The 25483-nt window shown below is 38.8% G+C and overlaps 1 protein-coding gene across 1 annotated transcript in view; it reads right to left on the minus strand.

The window, feature by feature from the left end:
- The window catches only part of PGM5 (phosphoglucomutase 5), a 218759-nt gene that overhangs the window by 60693 nt on the left and 132583 nt on the right, over positions 1-25483 (minus strand). Inside the window, exon 7 of the mRNA XM_079112036.1 lies at positions 9569-9684. Within this exon, the coding sequence (XP_078968162.1) occupies positions 9569-9684 (116 nt within the window). The remainder of the gene's footprint in view (positions 1-9568; positions 9685-25483) is intronic.

Raw genomic sequence — 25483 nt, forward strand, 5'->3', positions numbered from 1 at the left:
CTGTACTGCCCAGATCAAACCTGGTGTGGCACCCCAGGCACACTCCTGCTACAATCCCACTGAAAAGCAAAAATACTGGTTGTCACTTGAGCAGTGTTTCCTGTTCCTGGCTGAACATCAGAAATATTTGAAGACACTTATTTAAAATGCAGATTCTTAGTCCTACCCTGCAGGTATTCAAAATTGGGGTAGGATAGAAAATCTATACTTTAACAAGCTTCTCTGTGATTCTGACACAGCCAGCTCAGAGCCTCTCCAGGATCTGGCATTAAGGAAGCTGAGTGTAAGAACAGAATGAAGCCATTTATCTTTCTGAGTCTGAGTAGTCTAGTTCCTTCAGGCTTCTGAGCAGTCATGTATTGCTGAGTATTGGAGAGATGGAAGCTGTCACTGCTTTCATCAGAAACACTCATCAGTGCCACACACTGCAGAGCAGGAGACCTGTCTTTTAGTTCTGCTGTAATTTAAGCACGTGCAGGCCTTTCCCAAGCTCAAGAACCCTGGGAGAATCACTAAACTATGCCTTGGGCTCAGAGGCTTTATCTATCAAACTAGGCTAAAGTTACTTTAACCTGCCAAATGGCAGAGGAGGCAATACTTTTAAAGCTAAATACACTGAAAAAAATCTTTTGTGTGCCCTGAAAGGAAAATGATAGACAACTATACAAATAAAAGTCTTTCAAAACTCTCTTCCAGTTCAGCCTGCACTGCAGTCAGTATAATTGCCTGAATGCAAAGCTTGTTGAGAAGTGTCTGCGAGATGAGATGACCTTCCCTTCTCTCCGTTGTAGAATGTGCCTACTGCTAGTTGAGTTGGGTTCAGTGTCTTAAGTTACACAGGCAAAGGGTTTCAAAATCCTCCCCCTCACCATATTTCCAGCACTGCTTCTTGATGCTCCTTCTAACTATCCCACCCTACACATCAACGTTAGGAAACTTCAGCCCTGGGACCAAATCTGGACTTATGGGTCTTTGGGGCATTACTGTTTCATTAGAACACCGCCATGGTCATTTGTTTAAGAGTTGTCTGTGGCTGCTTTTGTGCTATAATGGTAGTGCTGCATAATTATGACAGAGACTGTGTGTGGCCTTTTGGCCCATAACGCCTAAAATATTCACTATCTATCCTTTCATGGAAAAAGTTTGCTGATCCCTGCTATAGACCCATCTTTTTCAGTCTTCTTAATCTACAATAAATACATTTGCCAAAAGACCTGCTATCTACATGCATACATACACATGTGTGTGTGTGTATATATATAATCCTTAAATACATATATTAAATCCAAATTTAATGTGTACACATTGTGTATATACATATATACACATTGAATTTCCAAAACATTATCTTTACTAAATGCAATGCACTCTGATAGTTTCTATACTATTTCTTAAAGCAGTTCCAGATATTATGTTAATCTCATGACCCCCAGAAGAGTCTCAATCAATCTTCAGAAAAACACTAGGAAAAATCAAGTACCTGGTTGTTTACAACACATGTCTTGTTCTCCCACCTTTATTTTTTTTGGGGGGGGGGGAGGGGTTGGTACTGGGATTAGCTTTGAATTTATAATCCTCAGTTTCCTGAGTCACTGGGATTACATGGGATTACAGGTATGCACCACCATGCCCAGCCCACCTCCTTACCTCCTTTTTTTTTTTTTTTTTTTGGTGCGGGGATCTAACCCAGAGGTGCTTAACCACTGAGCCACATCCCCAGCCCTTTTTAATATTTTATTTAGAGACAGGGTCTCACTGAGACTAAGTTGCTAAGGCTGGCTTTGAACTCATGATTTTCCGGCCTCAGCCTCCTACTCCTACACCTGGCAGCCCATCTCCTTTCTTGACATCATTCTATCTGGCAGGGCCTTATGTGTGTACAAATCCTTCCCATTCCTTAACTTCCATTTCTTTCATGAAGTCTGCTTTAAACCTCCAGTCTGAAAGCACTGTCTCCTTTCCTCTTCTCCTATAGCATATTTTCTACTTTTCTGTTGTGGCACTTTAAAGTTTTTGCTTTGCAGAACAGTCATCTGTGCATCTTTTCTTATTATTCTTAGGAGTGTGGTCTTCACTTCATATTCTCCACACTATCCAGTATGGTACCTCATATGCTGGAAGCACTAAATAAATGTTTATTAAGTAAGCAAATATTTACTACTAAGGGTATAACATGGTTTGAACATGTAATATTTTATCCCTTTAACTGAAGAGATTATAGTACATGATATAGTTGATGCACTCAAAAATGATTATGAAGACAGAGAGGAAAGGATAAACTGGACTCACAGTTTTTCACTCCAGTTGCTAGATTTGTGCTAGTTCACTAACTGGTGACCAGAATTACTGTATAGAATTTGTAATTTTTGAGTTTTTGAGTTATGGCCTCTGGTGTAAGCACTTGGAACACCAAAGAGGAAGGAACTTGTTCTATTTGTTAGGTCTTAACAGAAAAGGGCTTAGCAACTTCAGCTGTCTGAAGCTAAGCTGCCATCTGCACATTCTGAGTTCGATCGGTGGTACTTGAGAGAGCTTAGTGTGCTCTCTTTTTGTTCAAGGAAACAAGGATGCATGAAGCCACTCTTGGACTATTAATGGTAATGCTGCTAAGGCCTAATGGATTTTGGTGAGAGAAGAAAATATTCCATGAATTCCTTCACATAGTCCAATATGATTGGAAATACCATCATGTGGACTGTTTAAAGTGGTTTTACTGCAATTTTGTTTTAGCCCAACCAAAGAGGATTTGTTCTCAGAAATTCAAATATAGTTTGATAACAAAAAATCAATCTTGTTTCATTACACTCACATAATCAAAGGGGAAAAACATTAATATGTCACTAAGTCAAACAGGGCACATAATAAACAGCTATTTCTAAAAAGACTCTGAGTAAAAAGAGAATAGAAAAGCTAATCTACATAAATTTGATAAACATTTTTCCAATATTTTTAAAAAATGATTGAGAATATCATGCTAAGTGAGATAAGCCAATCTCACAAAACCAAAGGTCGAATGATATCGCTAATAAGTGGATGAGGACACATAATGGGGGGAGGGAGAGGTTAGTGTTAGGGTTAGAGGTAGGGTTAGGGAGGGGGGCAAGATGGAGGAAGGAAGGACTGTGTAGAGGGAAAAGAGGGGTGGGAGGGGTGGGGGGAAGGGAAAAAATAACGGAATGAATCAAACAACAATACCCTATGTAAATTTATGATTACACAAATGGTATGCATTTACGCCATGTACAAATAGAGAAACAGCATGTATCCCATTTAAATTAAAAAAAAGTAAAAAAAAAAAGATCAAAATAGAGGGCAAAATACTGAATTCATTTCCATTTAAGTTCTGAACAATCACAGTTACTATTCAATATTATTTTCAAGATGATAGCTATGTAGTAAAAATATGAAACAAAAGATATCAATATTCAAAAATTCTTTTTTTAATTTTCATTTTTATTTATTTTTTTTAGTTTTGTTTGTTTGTTTTTTTATTTTTTTTAATTTATTGTAAACAAATGGGATACATGTTGTTTCTCTGTTTGTCCATGGCATAAAGGCATACCATTTGTGTAATCATAAATTTACATAGAGTAATGTTGTTTGATTCATTCTGTTATTTTTTCCCTTCCCCCCACCCCTCCCACCCCTCTTTTCCTTCTATACAGAGCTTCCTTCCTCCATACTTGCCCCCCTCCCTAACCCTAACTCTAACCCTAACACTAACCCTTCCCTCCTCCCATTATGTGTCATCATCCACTTATTAGCGATATCATTCTTCCTTTGGCTTTTTGAGATTGGCTTATCTCACTTAGCATGATATTCTCCAATTTCATCCATTTGCCTGCAAATGCCATAATTTTATCATTCTTTATGGCTGAGTAATATTCCATTGTATATATATACCACAGCTTCTTTATCCACTCATCAATTGAAGGGCATCTAGGTTGGTTCCACAGTCTGGCTATTGTGAATTGAGCAGCTATGAACATTGATGTGGCTGTATCTCTGTAGTATGCTGATTTTAAGTCCTTTGGGTATAGGCCAAGGAGTGGGATAGCTGGGTCAAATGGAGGGTCCATTCCAAGTTTTCTAAGGAATCTCCACACTGCTTTCCAGAGTGGCTGCACTAATTTGCAGTCCCACCAGCAATGTATGAGTGTACCTTTCTCCCCACATCCTCGCCAACACCTGTTGTTGCTCGTATTCTTGATAATCGCCATTCTAATTGGGGTGAGATGGAATCTTAGGGTGGTTTTGATTTGCATTTCTTTTATTACTAGAGATGTTGAGCATTTTTCCATATGTTTGTTGATTGCTTGTAGATCTTCTTCTGTGAAGTGTCTATTCATTTCCTTAGCCCATTTGTCGACTGGATTATTTGAATTCTTGGAGTAGAGTTTTTTTGAGTTCTTTATAGATTCTGGAGATTAGTGATCTATCTGAAGTATGATTGGCAAAGATATTCTCCCACTCTGTAGGCTCTCTCTTTGCATTGCTGATAGTTTCCTTTGCTGAGAGAAAGCTTTTTAGTTTGAATCTATCCCAGTTATTGATTCTTGCTTTTATTTCTTGTGCTATGGGAGTCCTGTTAAGGAAGTCTGCTCCTAAGCCGACATGTTGAAGATCTGGACCTACTTTTTCTTCTATAATCTGCAGGGTCTCTGGTCTGATTCCGAGGTCCTTAATTCATTTTGAGTTTAGTTTCGTGCATGGTGAGAGATATGGGTTTAGTTTCATTCTGTTGCATATGGATTTCCAATTCTCCCAGCACCATTTGTTGAAGAGGCTATCTTTTCTCCATTGCATATTTTTGGCCCCTTTGTCTAGTATGAGAAAATTGTATTTATTTGGGTTTGTGTCCGTGTCCTCTATTCTGTACCATTGATCTACCTTTCTATTTTGGTACCAATACCATGCTGTTTTTGTTACTATTGCTTTGTAGTAGAGTTGAAGATCTGGTATTGCAATATCCCCTGTTTCACTCTTCCTGCTGAGGATTGCTTTAGCTATTCTGGGTTTCTTATTCTTCCAGATGAATTTCATAATTGCTTGCTCTATTTCTGTAAGGTATGTCATTGGGATTTTAATTGGAATTGCATTGAATCTATATAGCACTTTAGGTAGTATGGCCATTTTGACAATATTAATTCTTCCTATCCAAGAACATGGAAGATCTTTCCATCTTCTAAGGTGTTCTTTAATTTCTTTCTTTAGTGTTGTATAGTTCTCATTGTAGAGGTCTTTCACCTCTTTTGTGAGATTGATTCCCAAGTATTTTATTTTTTTCGATGCTATTGTGAATGGGGTAGTTTTCCTAATTTCTCTTTCTGAAGATTCATCACTTATGTATAAAAATGCATTGGATTTATGAGCATTGATCTTGTAACCTGCTACTTTACTGAATTCACTTATGAGTTCTAAGAGTTTTCTGGTGGAATTTCCCGTTTCCTCTAAATATATAATCATGTCATCAGCGAACAGGGATAGTTTGAGTTCTTCTTTTCCAATTCCTATCCCTTTAATTTCTTTGGTTTGTCTAATTGCTCTGGCTAGAGTCTCAAGAACAATGTTGAATAGAAGTGGTGAAAGAGGGCATCCCTGCCTTGTTCCAGTTTTTAGGGGGAATTCTTTCAGTTTTTCACCATTTAGAATGATATTAGCCATGGGCTTAGCATAAATGGCCTTTACAATGTTAAGTAATGTTCCCACTAGCCCTATTTTTTCTAGTGTTTTGAGCATGAAGGGGTGCTGTATTTTATCAAATGCTTTTTCTGCATCTATTGAAATAATCATGTGATTCTTGACTTTAAGTCTATTGATATGGTGAATGACATTTATTGATTTCCTGATGTTGAACCAACCTTGCATCCCTGGGATGAAACCCACTTGATCATGGTGCACTATCTTTTTAATATGTTTTTGTATGCGATTTGCTAAAATTTTGTTGAGAATTTTTGCATCGATGTTCATTAAGGATATTGGTCTGAAATTTTCTTTCCTTGATGAGTCTCTGTCTGGTTTAGGTATCAGTGTGATATTGGCTTCATAGAATGAGTTTGGGAGGGTTCCCTCCTCTTCTATTTTATGGAATACTTTGAGAAGTATTGGAATGAGCTCTTCCTTAAAGGTTTGTAGAACTCGGCTGAGAACCCATCTGGTCCCGGACTTTTCTTTGTTGGTAGGCTTTTGATGACTTCTTCTATTTCAGTACTTGAAATTGGTCTATTTAAATTGTTTATGTCCTCCTCATTCAGTTTAGGCAATTCATATGTCTCTAGAAACCTGTTGATGTCTTCGAAATTTTCTATTTTGTTGGAGTATAGATTTTCAAAATAGCTTCTAATTATGTTTTGTATTTCCATCCTGTCTGTTGTGATATTTCCTTGTTCATTCCGAATTTTAGTGATTTGGGTTTTCTCTTGTCTTCTCTTTGTTAGTGTGGCTAAAGGTTTATCAATTTTGTTTATTTTTTCGAAGAACCAGCTATTTATTTTGTCAATTTTTTGTATTGTTTCTTTTGTTTCAATTTCATTGATTTCAGCTCTGAGTTTAACTATTTCCTGTCTTCTACTACTTTTGGTGCTGTTCTGTTCTTCTTTTTCTAGGGCTTTGAGCTGTAGTGTTAGGTCGTTTATTTTTTGAGTTTTATTTCTTTTATTAAATGCTCTCCATGAAATAAATTTCCCTCTAAGTACTGCTTTCATAGTGTCCCAGAGATTTTGATATGATGTTTCTTTGTTCTCATTTACCTCTAAGAATTTTTTAATTTCCTTCCTAATATCTTCTGTTATCCATTCATCATATAATAGCATATTGTTTAATCTCCAGATGTTGGAATAGTTTCTGTGTTTTACTCTTTCATTTATTTCTAACTTCAATCCATATCAAAAATTCAAAAAAAAATCTTTTGGTCATAGATTATATGACTGTACACTTTTTTTAAAAACCCACAATAATGTGGAATTTTTGGAAAATAAATTACTATAATAACAATGTACTAACTGGAGAAAAAGTATATTAGTAATCTATTAATGGCTTTTCTTTACATAAGCATTAAACGAATTATAAAGGAAAATGAAGATAGAAATATCAAAAATCAAAGTTATTGAAAAGTTCCTTAAGACATGAAACCCAGTTTCTTCAATGAATAATTTAGAAGGAGAAAATGTGTACTGGAGAAACACACATTGAGAGAGACTTAAAGAGACATATTAACAAGTTACACAGTAAGATCTTTGGGTTCCTAATAGGAACAAACTGTTGGGAGTTACAGGAGAAAAAGAATGGAAAAAATAAGAAATTATATTTGCAGTTCCATTTCTGTGCTCTGTTTTGGATACAGAAATTTGCAAGAGATAGTTTTGCAATTCTAGCAACAAGAGAAGGCCAGGAAATCTACAAAATTTTCTCAAACTCATCAGAGACCTAACATCAAAAAGCAATAAAGTAAAGTGAATTCTAAAACAGTGCAAGCCATTTCACAAAAACCATCTCACCTTTGGCAGAGTACAGGAGAAAGAGGAGGTGACCATAACAAGCAGATTATGAGGAATCACATAAGAAGTTAAAAATGCATAAAGGTCAAGTGTAGCCTATTATGCTAGTTTAAATCACTTGCAGTTCCAGAAACACTTCCAAATTCTTTCCCACAGACTTCCATTGAGTGCTCTCAATAAAGATTAGGAACAGGAAGGGAGACTTGTTGGTGCAAGCATTAGGCAGTAAAAGATGACCAGCTGGTGTTGGAAGACAAACACCAAAACTGACTACTTCCCCAAACCCTTCTCTCATATGAAACAAAAGCTTCAAGCCCCTGGCTAAAAACCTCTCATCCTAAGGGTCCAGGCAAGGATCCATTGCTGCTGGATGAAGGGTAGAAGTAAGAAAACTATCTGTCCCTAATGGGAAGGTTAAAATGGAAATCTTCTTGGGCTCAGCATCCTACACCAAAACCAAGCAGAAGTTGCTGCCAGTGTAGAAAGCTCAAGAAGCTGGTGATAGAGCACTATTTTGTGTTACAGACATGCAATAACTGCTGTAATTTGAGAATGAAACAGGAATGTCTAAAAACCTCTGTAGCATCCTGTCCCCAGTTTTAGTATACAGTGAAATATTCCACTTCTGGGGAAATTTTAAGCCTGTAGTTCAATAAAGTTTATAACAAAAGCAGTAAAACCCAAACCCAGTTCAGCTCCTGACTAGATTAACTTAACCTAACTAATACCGCAAAAGAAAACTAATACCCCAAAAGAAAAGGTGCACCCGTGTCTGGGCATAAGTACTTTTTACTGGCATATATATCTGCTGTTCTTATCCACATATTGTCCAGCATTCAATAAAAAATAATGAGAAACACAAAAAGCAAGAAAAGGCAAATGATTGTCAAGAGATAAAGCAATCAACAGTCCAGAGTCAGAGATGAAACATACTGTAACTATAAGAGAGAGTGTGTAGAATAATCATGTTTAATATGTTAAATAATACAATGGAAAAGACAAACATATGCAAATATAGGTTTATTTTCAGTAGAGAAATTATTTGAAGAAACTAAAGAGAAATGCTAGAAATAAAACAGTATCAAAGATGAAGAGTTCCTTCAATGGACATATCAGCACATTGCATACAATAAGGAAATTATCAGTGAACTTAAAAGCATACCAGTGGAGATTATCTAAACTGAACCCTTCCCCACCAAAAAAACAAACAAACAAAAAAAAAAAACAAACAAAAAAAAACCAAATCAGTGCACACAAGAGTTCCAAGGCAACTTCTACGATCACAAATTTTATGACCTATTGTGTAATAGGAGTCTGAGAAGGAAAAGAGAAAGAATGGGGAAAGAGAAATATTTGAAAAGACAACAGCTAAATATTTTCTAAAATTAATAATTGATACAAATGACAGACCCAAGAATCCAGGAGAGTCCCAAGAAGAGTTAAACACACACACACACATCCCTTGACATATTAAAGATACATGTTGAAAATCAAAGATTAAAAAATAGACATTGAAGGGAAGATAGAGCAGTACTTTATATAGAGGAATAAAGATAAGGATTATATCATATTTATTAGAAACTATGCAAGCCAGAAGACAGTAGAATTATATCTTTAAAGTACTACAAATAGAAAAATTTATTTCACATTTTAAGTGGTGTTATGTGGTTTTCTGAAGAGCCCTTATATTTAAAGAACCATACTAATATATTCATGGACAGCATAGTAAGGCATGGGGATGGCTTTGCAATAACCAGGGAGATGGGCTTCCTGGGTGGATAAGGGCAGAGATAAAACAAGACTGATCATGAGTTGATGATGATTGAAATTGGGCAATAGGCACATATAAAATTTTTTTTAATTCCATAATAGAAAAAATTTTAAAGAGGAATGTTTAAAAAGAATATAATGACCAGAAGAAATGAGTATATCATAGCATACATCCTACTGTCTGATTTTTTTTTTCCCCCTTCTAATTAACTCTTCTTCCAGCCTTTGATTCACAGTTCTCCAAACTGGTGTCACAGAGCTGCAGCCCCCAACCCCTCTTACTTCAACCCAACAAAGCCTACCAGTGCCAAAGCTCTCTTCTCCACACAGAGAGCACCGTCCTGAGTCCATCAGGTTTGAGAAGAATCTCCATCCAGCTGGAGTCTCATATACAGGGATCTTCATTGATTTGGCCACTCTGAAAAATGAAATTTGAGACAACAGTCAATTCACACCCCTCATTTTTTTCTTTTCTCAGCACAATAGGTAGGCTTTAAGATCTACTAATTCCATAACTAGATTTCAGAACAACTTGGGCAGTGTTGACAGTTCTCAAGATGTCAAGCTGTCAATTAGAGAATGATAAGTAGCTTATTCCAGTCATTCTCAATTTTGTTTTCTCCAGGAAACAGAAGACATTAAGATATGAAATATTCTCACATTTGATTTCTTCTTATAAATTTTTCTTTCTTTTTGGTAAGAATCCCTTTAGGGACATCAGGATCTAAAGTAAGATAATTAAGATGATATTTGGATATAAACATATTGGAATATGTATGAAACATATATGGAACATATGGAATATAGTTTGACACTATCCACTAAAGATAAATGTACCCACATCCTATGAAGTAGGAATTACCAATGGTGTATAGTAGTTTGCTGTGGTGCAGTGCTCAGACTCTGCCAGCACACACACACACACACACAATCTCTTTCTCTTTCAGCTCTCTCCACATTTTAGTGATGGACTACTCATTATACCAGCATCTAGGAATGTCAATGGTTGACAACTCACAGATGTGGCCTCCAATCTCTGCCAAAGAGAGAATATCTCTCCCAATGTCATTTTCCCATCCCTATGTCAAAAGACCTTGCCTCCTTGCCCCCCTTTATACAACTCTGTAGAGCCATTTTGGTTCCAGAGCTCCCCACATACTCACTGAGAACTTTGTTGTGACTACAAAGCAATCCAACTTCTCTTTCTGTCTGATCCTCCTTTCTCACTCTCCTATAGGTATATGTTATAGTTTGGATCTGAAATGTCCCCAAAGGTCCATGTGTTAAAATACTGGTCCTCAGTGTGGTATTATTGGAAGGTGGTGATAATCTTAAAGAGGTGGGGGTATGTCCTCAAAAGGGGTTGTGAGATGCTGGTCTCTTTCTTTTTTCCACTTCCTGGCCACCGAGGCAGGCAGCTTCCTCCACCATGCATTCCCACTATGATATACTGACTCACCACAGACCCCAAAGGCAACAGAGACCAATCAACCATGAACTGAAATCTGTGAAGCCAAATTAGCCTTTTCTCTTTTTAAACTGATTATCTCAGATATTCTGTAACTGCTGATGAGCAGTGTTGAAAGCAATTTTGATCTTCAAGGTAGAAAGGAATAAACTTCCTGCAAGCAAATTTCTCTCAGAGCTGTTTCCTAGGGAACCCAGTATGTCATGTTACTTGAGATTTTATGAGAATCATTATCAAGTAATGATTTATGATAACTGAAACAGCCCAGTTATAACTTGTGATATATAATGTAATCCTATAAATTCCATGGGGAAAAACCCTTTGCTTCATGAAACAAACTTGAAACGTTGAATAAAAGAAGTCAATAATATCTCAATAAAATTCATAAACAGCCAAAACCAATCTATGCTGTCAAAATTCAGGCTCAGAGACTCTGAGCAGTTGAGTATTTTGTTGAAGATTCCACAGAGGTAAGAGGCTGTACTAGAACTTGGACCAAGGCCTATTTAATTTCTACTCATGTTATATCAACCATGTTCTCTCTCCAAATGTGTTAGTGCTTCAGGAAGAAGATGAATCTTAAAGCATGCTAGGGTATAAGCTAGTACCACAGGCATTGGTCTGAAGAGTTTTATCTTTCCAGTGTATGAGCAACTGAAGGAGACAAACATCAAATGCCTACCAGCTGTAAGGCTTCATTCTTGGAAGGCTGTGAGGGCAGTGTGTCAGGGAGGAAATTAGTGAGAGGGTTGATGCAGAAAAGGAGAAAAGCAACACACAGGTTTAGTTTGGGGTCAGCTAGAGGTAAAAAGTACCTATAAACCCTTGCTCTAGGAAACTAAACACCTCCCTTTCCACAAACCCCAAATATAATGAATGTGCTCAGGATTAAAAAATTGTATGATGAATCTCTTTCAAGTTTGTTTTGAAAAGAAGAACCTTTTAGTGGGTTGAATATTACTTCAAAGATTCCATATTCTCTTTTTCAATGGTTTAAGAAAAATACAGAATCATGCTTACATCCTGTTGGGAACAATGAAAGAAACCCTCTCCAGACTGTAGAGCAAAGGTGGATTTTCAGAGTCCTGAATTTTACAATCAGAAGCTCAAGGCAGGAGGAATAAATCACCCAGAATCCTTCTAGGAGCAGTGCACAGAAAACCTGGGTCCAAATTAACTTAGCAAGTGTGAATGCATGTCCAGCACAGGGGCAGAGGTGAGGGTGAAAGAGAGGGTAGAGGGTGTGGGGACATATATTCTCCGATCAAAATATTCTTGTAGGTTCAGAGCCAAGTTGGCGGGACTGAAGGGAGGGGAAAGGATTTCCCCAGTTCCCACCCTTTCCAATTAATCACTGTTGGGAGGTCATTAGGCTGTAGGCTGTGACTGGATTCTTAAGGGCATACTTTTATAACCATGACCCAGAGTTGCAGCTTTGTAGTCTAAGATAACACTGGTAATGAAATTCCCGGATCCTGGGCATGTGTTCATTTATGTCCTAGAGTCAGGAAGGAATTCCCCTCCCTCCTCCCATTCCAGAATTTGGGATTCATCCCAAACACAGCATTCGGCAGATACCATGCATTAGACTGGTTTCTGGCAGGAATTCCCTGGAGCCTCTAAAATCCTCCAAGAGAAAAGCTCAAGATGAAGCTGCTCCTGCTGAGGGTCTGAACCCCTCTCTCTCAGCTGCTGGAGTCAAACATGGGTACTCACTTCCTAGGAAAGGCCAAGGGATGAAGGAAAAATAAAAATAATCTGGCCCATAGTTTTCCTGCAAGGAAGAATGAGCCCTGGTAACCAAAAGAGCATGCTGGAAGTAAGCTCCTCTGTCTGACTTTAAAAACCTCCGAAAATGTGACTTCAGGATGGAACCAATTCAACCTCACTTTCTTCCATCCTTCTCCCTGTGTTCTATGCTCCTAACAGACTGAACTATTCCTTATTTTCCAAATATGTCTTATATTTTATTATTGTTGTATACTGTTTAGTCCCTTTTTTATCATTCATTTTGTCCAAGCTAACCCTCCTTTTCCAATCTCTGTCAAAACCTATCTTAAATGTCCTATCATCATAAAGTCGGTCTTGGTCCACTTTGTGGTGCTATAATAGAGTACCTGAGACTGGCTAATTTATAAAGAACAGAAACTTACTCTTATTCTTCTGGAGGCTGGGAAGTCAAAGATCAAGGAACCCACATTTGCTCTTGTGAGAAACTTCTTGTGTTTCCTCACAGAGCAGAAGATGGGGAAGCAAGCTAGCCAAACACAGCATGAAGCCTCTTTTATTAGGGTCTTAACTTCATTAATAAGGAAGGAAACTTCATGCCCTAGTCACCTTTTAAAGACCCCACTACTTCATCCTATCACATTGGCAACATCTAAGTTTTTCAATAAGAATTTTGAAAGAGACAAAAACATTCAAACCATAGAGAAGCCTGGACAAAGCTTTCCAGGTGGTCAACATCTCATCCCCTCTCCTCACACCCCAACTGCTTCCCACCCTCCCTTTGCAGTGAGCTGTGGCCATATGATGAGTTCTAGCCAACAGAACTCCGGTTTCAGATCTGGCTATAAAATCTCGCCAGCTTCTGGGAGAAGGAAGAATAGAAGTTCACTGTATTACACAAAGAGGAATGAAGGGAAGGGAGAGAGGATGGGATTAGGAAAGGCAGGAGAATGAATCAGACATAATTTTCCTGTGTTCATATATGAATACACTACCAGTGAAACTCCACATCATGTACAACCACAAGAATGGGAAGTTATACTTCATGTTATGTATGACATGTCAAAATATGCTCAACTGTCATGTATAACTAAAAAGAACAAATTAAAAATTTTTTAAAAACCTTTCCAGCTTCCACATTCTTTCTGCCAGCTCAATGTAGACAAATCCAGCAGTCTTAGAGCCTTGTGTTGAAGGTGGCCAGCCCACAGATGAAAAGATCTAGATCTCTGAAGCACCATTTGAGACAGAAAGTAGGGGGCTAAGTGTACCTATTTTATGATCTGTAGTTTCCTTAAAAATATAATTTGTTTCTGTATGTCTTATTTAAATTATACATTTGGGGAAAGGAGAATTTCTCTAGGTATTCATTAGTGAGGTTATCAGGGTGAGACAAAGGTTTATTTTGGAAATGAAGAACTTAGAGAATTAGGGCAATGCCTAAATGACAATTGAATATTTAAGAACCAGGACACTTTATTTTACCAGTCTGAAGATCACCTTACTCTCATGTCATCAAATGGGATGATAGACATAAAAACACCCTAAAGTACTCTGAAAGTTCACTAAGTGTGGGGATGCTGGTATCTCCAACTTTGTGCCTCCAGTGACTGGCACAATGCAATCCCATGGTAGGTATTCAAACATTTATTTACCCAAAGTATTATATTGTAATGTGTGATAATAGCATTTCATACTAATGCATATTAATGAGTCAACTGGAATAATTAAATGAACGCTGATCACACCAGATGCATGAGAGGCATACCCTGCTACTCTTGGAATGCTACTTCAAGAAAGCTGTGATAGATTTAAGATCCAAGTCCTCCTTCCTTTGCTCTGTCTTAAAATGTCCCCTTTCTTAAGCATCAAGAAGTGACCACGATACTAAGAATTTTTTTATGCAGAGAATTCTCAGCCCCTTTTAAAAAGCCCTCATCTGCACAGTCTTTGGAGAAGATATTTACATATTTTGTATGTCCTTTACATTTTTAAAATTCCTACAAGTCATTTTTAAAGGGCAAACTTTTAAAAAGCACTTTATACAATTAATGAATGAAAAGATGCTCAATACCATTAAAGGTCAGGAAATTGCACATTAAAACCACAGTGAGAGATCACCACATGTCCTCAGTCCTAGTGGAAAAGAGTGGTATTGCCAAGTGCTGGTGAAGATAACAGAATTCTCATGTACAGCTGAAGGAATGTGTTAGTACCTATTGCAGTCAATTTATTCAATGTGGTATATTCCCATATCCACATACCACAGAACAAAAATGAACAAACTTCCACTATGTGAATGTCATAAATACACAGAGGAATATATATATACTATATGATCCCATTGAAATACAGTTAAAAATAGACTAATCATTGTGATAGAAGTCACAATAATATTATCTCTAGCAAAGAGGGAGAGAATAGTGTTCAGAAAGGGACAAGGAAGTTCCAGGGGTGCTGTTCTATTTCTTTCTTAATCATAATAGTAGTTACATTGATGTGTTCATTTTGTGAAAATTCCTTGAGAAATATACTTATGAGCTAAGCCTTTTTATAAGTATGTTATACTTTAATTAATAGTTTATTTAGAAGAAAAAGCCCTTTGCAGTATTTATGACTAAATGCATGTTTGAATTAGTCACGTTTACATAATCCCCAGGAAACAAACTACTGAAGATGGAGTTTAATAGCATCCTGATATGCCAGTTAATGTCTAGCAGACATTTAACAAAACAGCCCTCAAATTAGTTCTTCAATATTTTCACATCGATGAGTTCACTCCCAGATCTCTTCTTTGATGTCTGGCCCTGCGGTGGGGGCTGCTCTCTGGCAAAAGGCTTATATGAACTTGCACTTTGAAGGCCTTTTTAAGGACGCCTGCCTGGCTCATAAATATGAATGAAGCAGAGTTCAGATAAACCTGTTTTTTCAATAGCAATCTTTTTTTTTTTTTTTTCAGTTCTGGGGATGGAGCTCCAGACCCCACACATGCCAGACAAGTGCTCTATCACTGAGCTATACCTACACCCCTCTAACAGCAATCTTAAAGTTTATTCTTAAATCAATTTTTTTGGATGGAACAATTCATATTTTCATCTAAAATAAACAACAAACATGAGGCTATCATTATAAGATGACTACAAAAGTTTTTGAACCACATATAAACTTTAGCAGAGTACTGCTTGGTCCTGGGGCCTATATTATCTCAGCTTGGTCTAACCTCAAAACTCACATATTAAATAATGCCTTCCTTGGCTATTTTACCAGAGAGGTTGTAAGGATGGAATGAGATCAGACATAATGAAAAGACCATACTCTAACAACTGCAGAAAGCCTGCAAACTTACAATATTATCACCGTTCCTAGTATTGGATCTTTTATTTGACTTCAGGGCAACTGGATATATCATCCGCAGAATATTTAAAAGGAAAAGCAAAAGATAACTGCATGTCTCATGCTCCCCCTAGACGACGAGATATTGACCAATTGTGAAACACAAAGGTGGATCCCAAACCCAGAGGCCTTTGTCACCTTACCTGGATGCATCTGTGCTTTTGTTAAGTAGGTACCCTAGGGGGAAGTAGGGGATCTTTCCCTGTGAGATTTTAAATTTTGTCAGGCAACATAAGGCAGGAAGGTTTTTGAAGATTCTGACTTTACTTGAAGGAAAAACCTTGGTTTTAGGAAATTGAGCAAAGATCCAGGAGAAAAAATATGTATAATTGAAAACTATCACAGGTTCATTGTCGTAAACTCATAAATAATCTGGAACCTGGTACATGGGAAATTAAATGTCTGTGTTCATAATCTTGATGCTTGAACACTTTGATGCAAACTATTCCTGATTCTGATTTTTTTTTTAAAGTTGCTGAGGGGCTAGCATTAGGGAATTTTAAGTCCCAAGTCCTCCAGCTAAACTGAGAGATATTCAGGAGACAATTATCCTCTGTCCTTTAGATTCCTATGAGACTGTGCTCAGAATGGGGGAAAATGATTCATCTTCTTATCATTTTGTTTTGTTTTGCTTTGTATTTTCTAACTTATGCAGGCCTCTTAGTGAATGGTACAGAATAGAGGACACAGACACAAACCCAAATAAATACAATTTTTTCATACTAGACAAAGGGGCCAAAAATATGCAATGGAGAAAAGATAGCCTCTTCAACAAATGGTGCTGGGAGAATTGGAAATCCATATGCAACAGAATAAAACTAAATCCATATCTCTCACCATGCACGAAACTAAACTCAAAATGGATTAAGGACCTCAGAATCAGACCAGAGACCCTGCAGATTATAGAAGAAAAAGTAGGTCCAGATTTTCAACATGTCAGTTTAGGACCAGACTTCCTCAACAGGACTCCCATAGCACAAGAAATAAAAGCAAGAATCAATAACTGGGATAGATTCAAACTAAAAAGCTTTCTCTCAGCAAAGGAAACTATCAGCAATGCGAAGAAAGAGCCTACAGAGTGGGAGAAAATCTTTGCCAATCATACTTCAGATAGAGCACTAATCTCCAGAATCTATAAAGAACTCAAAAACCTCTACACCAAGAATGCAAATAACCCAATCGACAAATGGGCTAAGTAAATGAACAGACACTTCACAGAAGAATATCTACAAGCAATCAACAAACATATGGAAAAATGCTCAACATCTCTAGTAATAAGAGAAATGCAAATCAAAACCACCCTAAGATTCCATCTCACCCCAATTAGAATGGCGATTATCAAGAATACAAGCAACAACAGGTATTGGCAAGGATGTGGGGAGAAAGGTACACTCATACATTGCTGGTGGGGCTGCAAATTAGTGCAGCCACTCTGGAAAGCAGTGTGGAGATTCCTTAGAAAACTTGGAATGGAACCACCATTTGACCCAGCTATCCCACTCCTTGGCCTATACCCAAAGGACTTAAAATCAGCATACTACAGAGATACAGCCACATCAATGTTCATAGCTGCTCAATTCACAATAGCCAGACTGTGGAACCAACCTAGATGCCCTTCAATTGATGAGTGGATAAAGAAACTGTGGTATATATACACAATGGAATATTACTCAGCCATAAAGAATAATAAAATGATGGCATTTGCAGGCAAATGGATGAAACTGGAGAATATCATGCTAAGTGAGATAAGCCAATCTCAAAAAACCAAAGGACGAATGATCTCGCTGATACGTGGATGATGACACATAATGGGGGGTGGGAGGAGTTAGTGTTAGGGTTAGAGAGGGGGGCAAGAATGGAGGAAGGACTGTATAGAGGGAAAAGAGGGGTGGGAGGGATGGGGGGAAGGGAAAAAATAACAGAATGAATCAAACAACATTACCCTATGTAAATTTATGATTACACAAATGGTATGCCTTTACGCCATGTACAGAGAAACAACATGTATTCCATTTGTTTACAATAAATAAATAGCCTATATAATATCTTTAGAAGATTGAAAATCAGCTCATCAATCCTGTAAAGACTGAAAGTGATCAGAACTGAATGACAGCTTCAACCCAGGAGATAAAACATTTCAGTAAAACAAAACATTTTTATGTTTTTTAGAAATATTTTTTAGAAATATTTTGTCTCTGTCCTTGATTTAATCAGCATTTTGTCCTGAATAGTATCCTAGGAAACTTATGGAGTCTGCATCATAAGACAAGAGGGAAGGGAAGCCCAGGCATTGGATAATAAACAGATACACAGCAACTATAAATAGACACTCACTGCAAAGGAAGAACAAAGACCAGAGAAAATTAGTGTATATATAATGCTGTGTCACCATTCTAGGAATAGCAGAGTAATTCCATGAGGCAGAGTTTGCACTGAAATATTGTGGCATGATCTGTCTCCTCAAAGCAAACATCTGGTCCTTGCTCTGCTGGATTAAGTTTCAGTGGGTCCACAGGGAACTCAGTGTCTGTTTACAGTACTTGATGATCCCACTTCTGGCTTAAAATTATTAATTTAAATCCTTTATTAGTCTAAAACTTGACAGAAGTGCATTAGCTATCTACTCCCATGGGCAGATTAGAGTTAAGACTTTGAGGGGAAAAAAATAAGGATGAGTAGAATATTCCATGAGCTGAGTCTAAACATGAAGGGAAAATTGATAAATATCATTGTATGAAAAATTACAAAAATCTCCATTTGTCAGACTCTTTAAAAGGAGGTAAGCTATAGATTGAGAGAAGAAATTAAAGTATTCACAGCAAAACTAAATGAAGTCCCATAAACCAATAAGAAAAATTCAAATGACCTAAACATTTCACGGAGGAGGAAGACTGATTGGTCAATCTGGAAACAGTAAATAAAGAAATGAAAATCCAAACAACAGCTAGATATGATGTCATACCCATAATGCTAGGAATAAAGAAAACAAGAGAGAAAAAGTGCATAAAAAAGAAGAAAAAAATCTAATAGTATCAAGTGCTGATGGAATGTCATGGGAAAAGAGAAATGTAAACATTGGCTGCAAAATCATAACTTGGTACATTTGTTTTACAGAGTTATTTGAGAATTTTTAATAGAATTGATTATGCCCTCTGACCCAGCAAGCCTACCTCTGGGCATCTGTCCTAGAGAAACTTGAATGCATGTCCCCAATCAAATGTAGCTCAAAGATGTTTATTACAGCAAGTCAGAGAGAGAGAGAGAGAGAGAGAGAGAGAGAGAGAGAGAGAGAGAGAGAGAGAGAGAGAGAGAGAGAGAGAGAGAGAGAAACAGAGAGACAGAGAGACAGAGAAAGTGAAACCTGAAGCAACATTATTATTCATCAGAGGGGGAAGGGACAAGCTGGACTTCATTCATACAGTGGGAAATAAACAGCCATGGTTCAAGGGTACCAAAGTATCAAATGCAAAAAACAAAACAAAAAATGCTACAAAGAAGAAATTTTGTATTTTCTCTTGCAATAACATTTAGTTCCTTGTTATTCCAATGACTTTTCCTTCCTCAGTAGTCCAAACTGAAAACATAGTGGCATTTCACTCCTACTAATAACGGTTTTCAGATATTTGCAAATCTGAAGAATCAATGATCTTTAAAAAAATGATATGACACTATTTGGCTCAACATCCTCTGGCTCAGAGAAGCAGCCAGGACCCAGCAATGCCACCAGAGCCACAGAGAAACTTGGAAGATCTACCCTGTCCCATAGCTATGTCTCTCAAGGTGGAAGGCACGTCCATGCATGCATGGTAGATGGAGCCAGCTGTAATTAATTAGCCTCGGCACTTCTCAAGGTTCTTGGCCAGTGCCTTCCACTCGCATGGCTTGAAAACTCTAAAGCTTTCCCTTTCTTTTTTTTAAAGCCAAGACATGGTGGCTGTTTTCTGTGTACTATGAGCATTTCCCCGCTCGTTTCTCCTGCTAACAGTCCACTAACATCACAGAGAAGAATTCACCAGTCCTGCATATGGTTTCTGGACTCATTTTCATCTCCTTTAAGAAATTCCTGTTTCTTTGACATGAATAAGACTGAAAATCTCTCAGGGCCAAAACTCTCCACATTCCAGGAGGAGATGCCCCGAGCAGGTTCACATGCAAACCTTCAGATTCCCTGGAATGGAATGCAAGGGGTATCTGTCCACACTGGTTCTGGAATGTCATGGACTGGACACCACATTCCACCTGACCTTTCATTTCATCACGGAACTCTGATCTATGTCCTAGTGGATGACTCAGAATGCTGCTTCCCATCATGCCAGATCAAGTCACCAGGCAGCTATCTCTGTGGGGGTTCCAAGAAATTGAGTGTACAACAAGGGATGTTCAGGCAGCTGCTCTGCCTGAAAGGTCCCACATTCAAGGTTGCACTTAGCCTTCCCAGGATTTCCTTTTTCCTCTCAGGATTGAGCTTAATTTCACCAACAAGCATAAGGAAAAGTCATGCCACATCAAGTCTGCTCTGATATTAACTTATCTTTTAAAAAACAGTTCAGCTTAATGACTCAGCTATGAGAAAAGGCAACATTGAAAACGTTGATGTGGGAAATGGGAGTTGTGAAAGGTAAAGTTGAGCGAACAGGAAGGGCAGGCAAACATGCAGGGCCTAAGGAAACCAGTCCAAACACCTTGGCATGGGTTAGCAGAGGAACCTGAGTCCCTCCCAGCTCCACCCCTTCCTTGCTGGTGACCTTGGTTAAGCTACTGAAACCCAGTAAAGCCAGCTCTCTCACCTTCAAAATGGGGCAACAAGACATGCCCTTGTTCAGTGAGGACCAAGTGGGATGATGATTTGGGAGGCCTTGAACTCACAGTCTTCCATGGACATGAGCAATGGTGAGGAGCATCACTGTGCATCCTCTTGCTACTTCCTGCCTCACTCTCATCTCTGCCATAACACAAGGCGCTTCTGATGGATCTTCCTTCAAACACCATGCAGCTTCGGATCCTTGCACACATCATTCACATAGGTGGGGATGTTCTTGTCTCAATGAGGGTCCCAACAAGAAAAGAAGACCTACTCCATTTAAGTAATTTGATCAAATTTTAATCCATGAACCACATATATAGGTGTGTGAGTGGAGACGTAAAGTAAAATGAACAGTCCACTACCCCGAGACAAGCACTGTCAGGTCTACCAGTCCCCACCCCAACCTTCAATATTGGAATCAGAGACAACTATATGAAGGGCTTCCTGGCAAGAGCCACCAGCAGAGGCATACTGGCAGCCCCTGAAACCCTGTGGGGAGAGAAATAAATACTGAATTTCCTCCCTTGGATATTCAAAGTGTTTCCAATTATCCAGATTCGAAATCTGGGGGGAAGTTTATAGGGGTCAATCTGCATACCAGAGGGCTAGGAGAAGGATGGGGAGGGAAACTTTGAAGCAAATTGAAGATACCAGTACACTCTTCGTCCTTTCCCACTGAACTCTGGCTACTTTTTTACTTCCCTTCTTTGTGCAGCCCCACAAATTCCAGTTGTCAGGAACTCAGCAAAAAGTACTGCATTCAGGACATCTGACTCCCTCTCCAATCTGGGATGTCCCCGAGGGTAACGACTCTGCTGGACACAGAGTAAGTGCTTAAAGACACTTGTTCATTTCATGCAAACATCATGGGGCCCATCAAACACATGGGTGTAAAATGTGATTTAGATTCCTAAGTAGGTCCCTAAAATATCAGTGGGTGCAAAGGAATGAGACAATGGAAAGTTTAGGATAAAATTAAGTGACAGTAGATGAATTTCTAAGTGGAATATGTATCAAAGTTTGAGAAGGTCAGTAACCTTACTTTTAATTAGTACAGTCTATTTGTTAGTTTACTAACTCCGGCACTGTAAATTTAGTGTGAAAGGTAGGAGAGTATGATAAAACTGGCTTCTCTTGACCTTTGAAGGATTTCTCAGAACCAAATGCTCATTTCGCTGTAAAACTTCACAAGGAGGGTATGGAATGTATTTCTCAGATTTACAGGGAGCCCCTGTAGGTTTGTGGTTTCATTTAGCACTCATTGGAAAGAACTGGAGAAGATGGACATAGCAATATATACTTTATGTGACTATGGCAGGGGTGTGGCTCAAAGGGATTTATTCCCATTGAACACATTTTAACAGCAAGGGCAAAGGGAAAATACGCCAAATGCTCTCAGTTCACATCAGGGATTCTAAGCAAGTTGCCTTTTCCAAAGAAGTCAAGATATTACTCCTCCTCTGAATCCTGAATTGTAAGAAGCTCTGAGCTCAGCAGAGACAGGCAGCCCCGCGTGAGGGCCCACCCCGGACCTGGCCTAGCGAAGTCATTCAGGGGCATGATCGCTCATGAGGCTGACAGGAAGCCCTTCAGTGTCTGAGTGACCTTGGGGTGCAAACCCCAGGAGGTGGTAGGGGGAGAAAAAGAAAGGTGGAGAGAGCCGCTGTTTGCAGTCAGGGTGACAGTTCTGCCTGCAGCAGAGATAGATCCTCTCTCAGAGGGCTTGTCATCTCTGGGGGACAGGGACCAGAACAAGTTGGCAAGAACACACAGTTCCTAAGATTAATTGGAGAAGCAGACCCTCCCCAGCAAAATAAGAAGCCTCTTCTACTGTCCTGTCCTCTTTTTCTGGAAGCCAAGGCAAGGACACAGTTGATCTGCGTGGTCCTATTTCATGTGGAGGCTCTCGGTGACTTTGGAGAAACTTTCTAAGAGAAGGGCAGGGATCTGATGCTTTAAGAACTGACAGAAAACAAGCAAGTTTGTAAATGTGAGGAAGTTGAAAGGCAGGAAGAAAAGCACACAGAAGGGTGATAGGGTTTCTGGCCTTGGGAACTGCAGCAGGCTCACAGGTGTGTTGGGTGAACAGTTGCCTGTAGGTCAAGACCCCACAGCCTACAGAGAAGGGATGGGAAAGAAGGGTGGAGCAGGAGAGGCAGTGCTCTCTATGGCAGGCCAGGGCTGAAGCACATGCCTCCCTTTGTGCTAAAAGTAGCCCTTTGCTGTACTTTGGATTTTGAATGTCCTCCAAAGGCCCATGTGTTAAAGGGTTGGTGACCAGTTGGTGGCCCTACTGGCAGGAGGTAAAACCTTTAGGAGGTGGAGCCTGATGGGAGGAAGTTGGGACATTGGGAACATGTCCTTGAAGGGGACACTGGAACCCTGCCCTCTCCTTTCTTTTGCTTCTTGGCTCTCATGAAGAGAACAAGCCTTATCTACCCCCACACTCCCACCATGATGCACTGTGCCACGACAGGCCCAGCAACGTGTCCAAAGCAACAGGGCCAGGTGATCAGGGACTGAAACCTCTGAAACATGAGCCAAAATAAACTTTCCCTCCTTTAGAGTTGATGACTTCAGGTATTTGTTCCACTGATAGGAAACTGACTGACACACCCTTCTTCAGGACCTAATAATTTCCAGCCATGCCAAAGTGTGCGCACATGAAGCTCTTTAGAACAAATGGATTAATGCCATCTGCTAAAACATTATCATAATAAATATTCAAATGCAGGGTGTCCTCCATGTGAATATCGACCCCTTGGTAAATAGTGCCTTTACACAGTGGGCGTCCCACCCAACAGCACGCAGCAGCTCTTCATCAGTCTCACCTGAATACAGAGTAGAGATGACTGCCCCCGGTCCCTTCAGGATATAGCTGGTATAGGGAAGAGTGAACTACAGCATCCTGAGATGGTTACACAACTGAGGGTGAAAAGCTTTTACTGCTTTGAACTGTTGAAGACACAGCTTTGAATGGCACATTTCATTTTTTATTTTCCCAACCATGTGCCCTGTCTATTGTCACTGGGTTATGGGGAACTGTGTGTGTAGGAGAGGCCCCACCCCATATCATACCAAACACATTAAAATGCATCCACATCTCACATAAAAATCTTTACTTCTTGCTCCAAAAGCATCTTGAAGGGATTTTTATGATTTTGCTTTTGAAATGATGAGGATCCAAGTCACTCATTTAATTAAGTATTGGCAATGATCTCCCATCCCTCGTGCACACTTGAGAATCCTTTTCAAATGAGAAAATATATCCTACAAATTATTTTCAAGTGTTGTGATGATTTCTTGAATACTGAATTTAATAATAAAGTGACAACATGTTGCATTTTATATGTATTCCATTAGGCAGTTAATCATGCTGGCATTGCAGTTTTCTTCATTTTGAAGCTCACAACTATGAGTTCAGGTGTTCTATATGTGTGGGTTTGCAAATATTAAAGGCCTGAGATGAGGAAATAAAAGTGCCAATTGAGTAGTAAAAATCCCTGGTGTGTGTGTGCACAGGCAGGGAGGTGTGTATAAGGGGGCAAGGGAGTGGGATATGACCCTTATCAGACCTTAACTTATCTCTTGTACAGAAAAAAGTTTCAGGGATAATGTTGCATCCTGTTGTCCAGTATTGCCACAACATTCTGTATATCCTCTACTTATTTTCAGAAGGTCCTACAAACTTATTGCTGAACATTCCATCCCAGAATTCTCTGACAGCTCCCATTTCCTCTGCCAATGTCCAATGCAGTTAATGATACTCATCTGGAATACTAGAGACGGACACATGCAGACCCAGCACACCAACCTAGCACAGAGCTATTGACAGTTTCACCAAAAGCTCAAAACAATGCTCCAAGGGTCAGAACAAGAAATGATCTTCCCTTGCAACAGATTTTCTAGCTGGATGAAATAAGACAGTTGGGTTTATTTTCTCTCATGAAACCAAATGTGCAAATCCAATCCAAATAAAAGTGGCAAATTGACTTCAGATGATGTAAACTTTGGTTAAACTTAAAGTAAAATTACATCTATGACAACTCAGATGGTAGCCTTCAGGGTCTCACCCAGCACACAAGCTTAGACAAGGTTTCTGTACTCTTCTGTCAAGCTGGAAAAATGTCCTTAGAGAGGGCAGCTGCTGCAGCTTCATCGTTGTGCTTCTTGGAAGAAGCCACTGATTCTCACTTTCTGGATAATAAACATCACCTGAGAAGATAATTAAAAATGCAAATTCCCAGGCCTCTCTGTTGGAACATACTGAGTTAATAGAGCTGTTAGAGCTGTACTCATAACAAGTAGCATTCTTATTTCTGCAGATTCACCTTCCTAGAAGAATTATAAAATACTGAGTTAAGGCAAACTACAGTAGTCCCCCTAATCAGGGGATATGTTCCAGTACCTCAAGAGGATGCCTGAAACCTTGCATTGTACCAAACCCTGTCTATACAGTGTAATGTTTTTTTTCTATACACAAACACCTATCATAAAGTTTAATTTGTAAATCAATTACAATAATTGATCCATTATAAGAATAAAATAGGACAATTATAGCAATTGAACATCTCTACTCTTATTCTTTGAGGCCATTTATTAAGTAAAATAAGGGTTACTTCAACATAAGCACTGAGATATCCTGACAGTAGATTCGATAACAGAGACAGCTACTAAGTGACCATGGGCAGGTAGCATATACAGCATGGATACACTAGACAGGACAGATCAAAAGGGAACAGCCTCAGATTTCATCATGCTACTCAAAACAATGTACAGCTTAAAGCTTATAAACTATTTATTTCTAGAATTTTCCACTTAATA

The sequence above is a fragment of the Sciurus vulgaris genome, assembly GCF_902686455.1.
Source record: "Sciurus vulgaris genome assembly, chromosome: 15".
Taxonomy (NCBI): domain Eukaryota; kingdom Metazoa; phylum Chordata; class Mammalia; order Rodentia; family Sciuridae; genus Sciurus; species Sciurus vulgaris.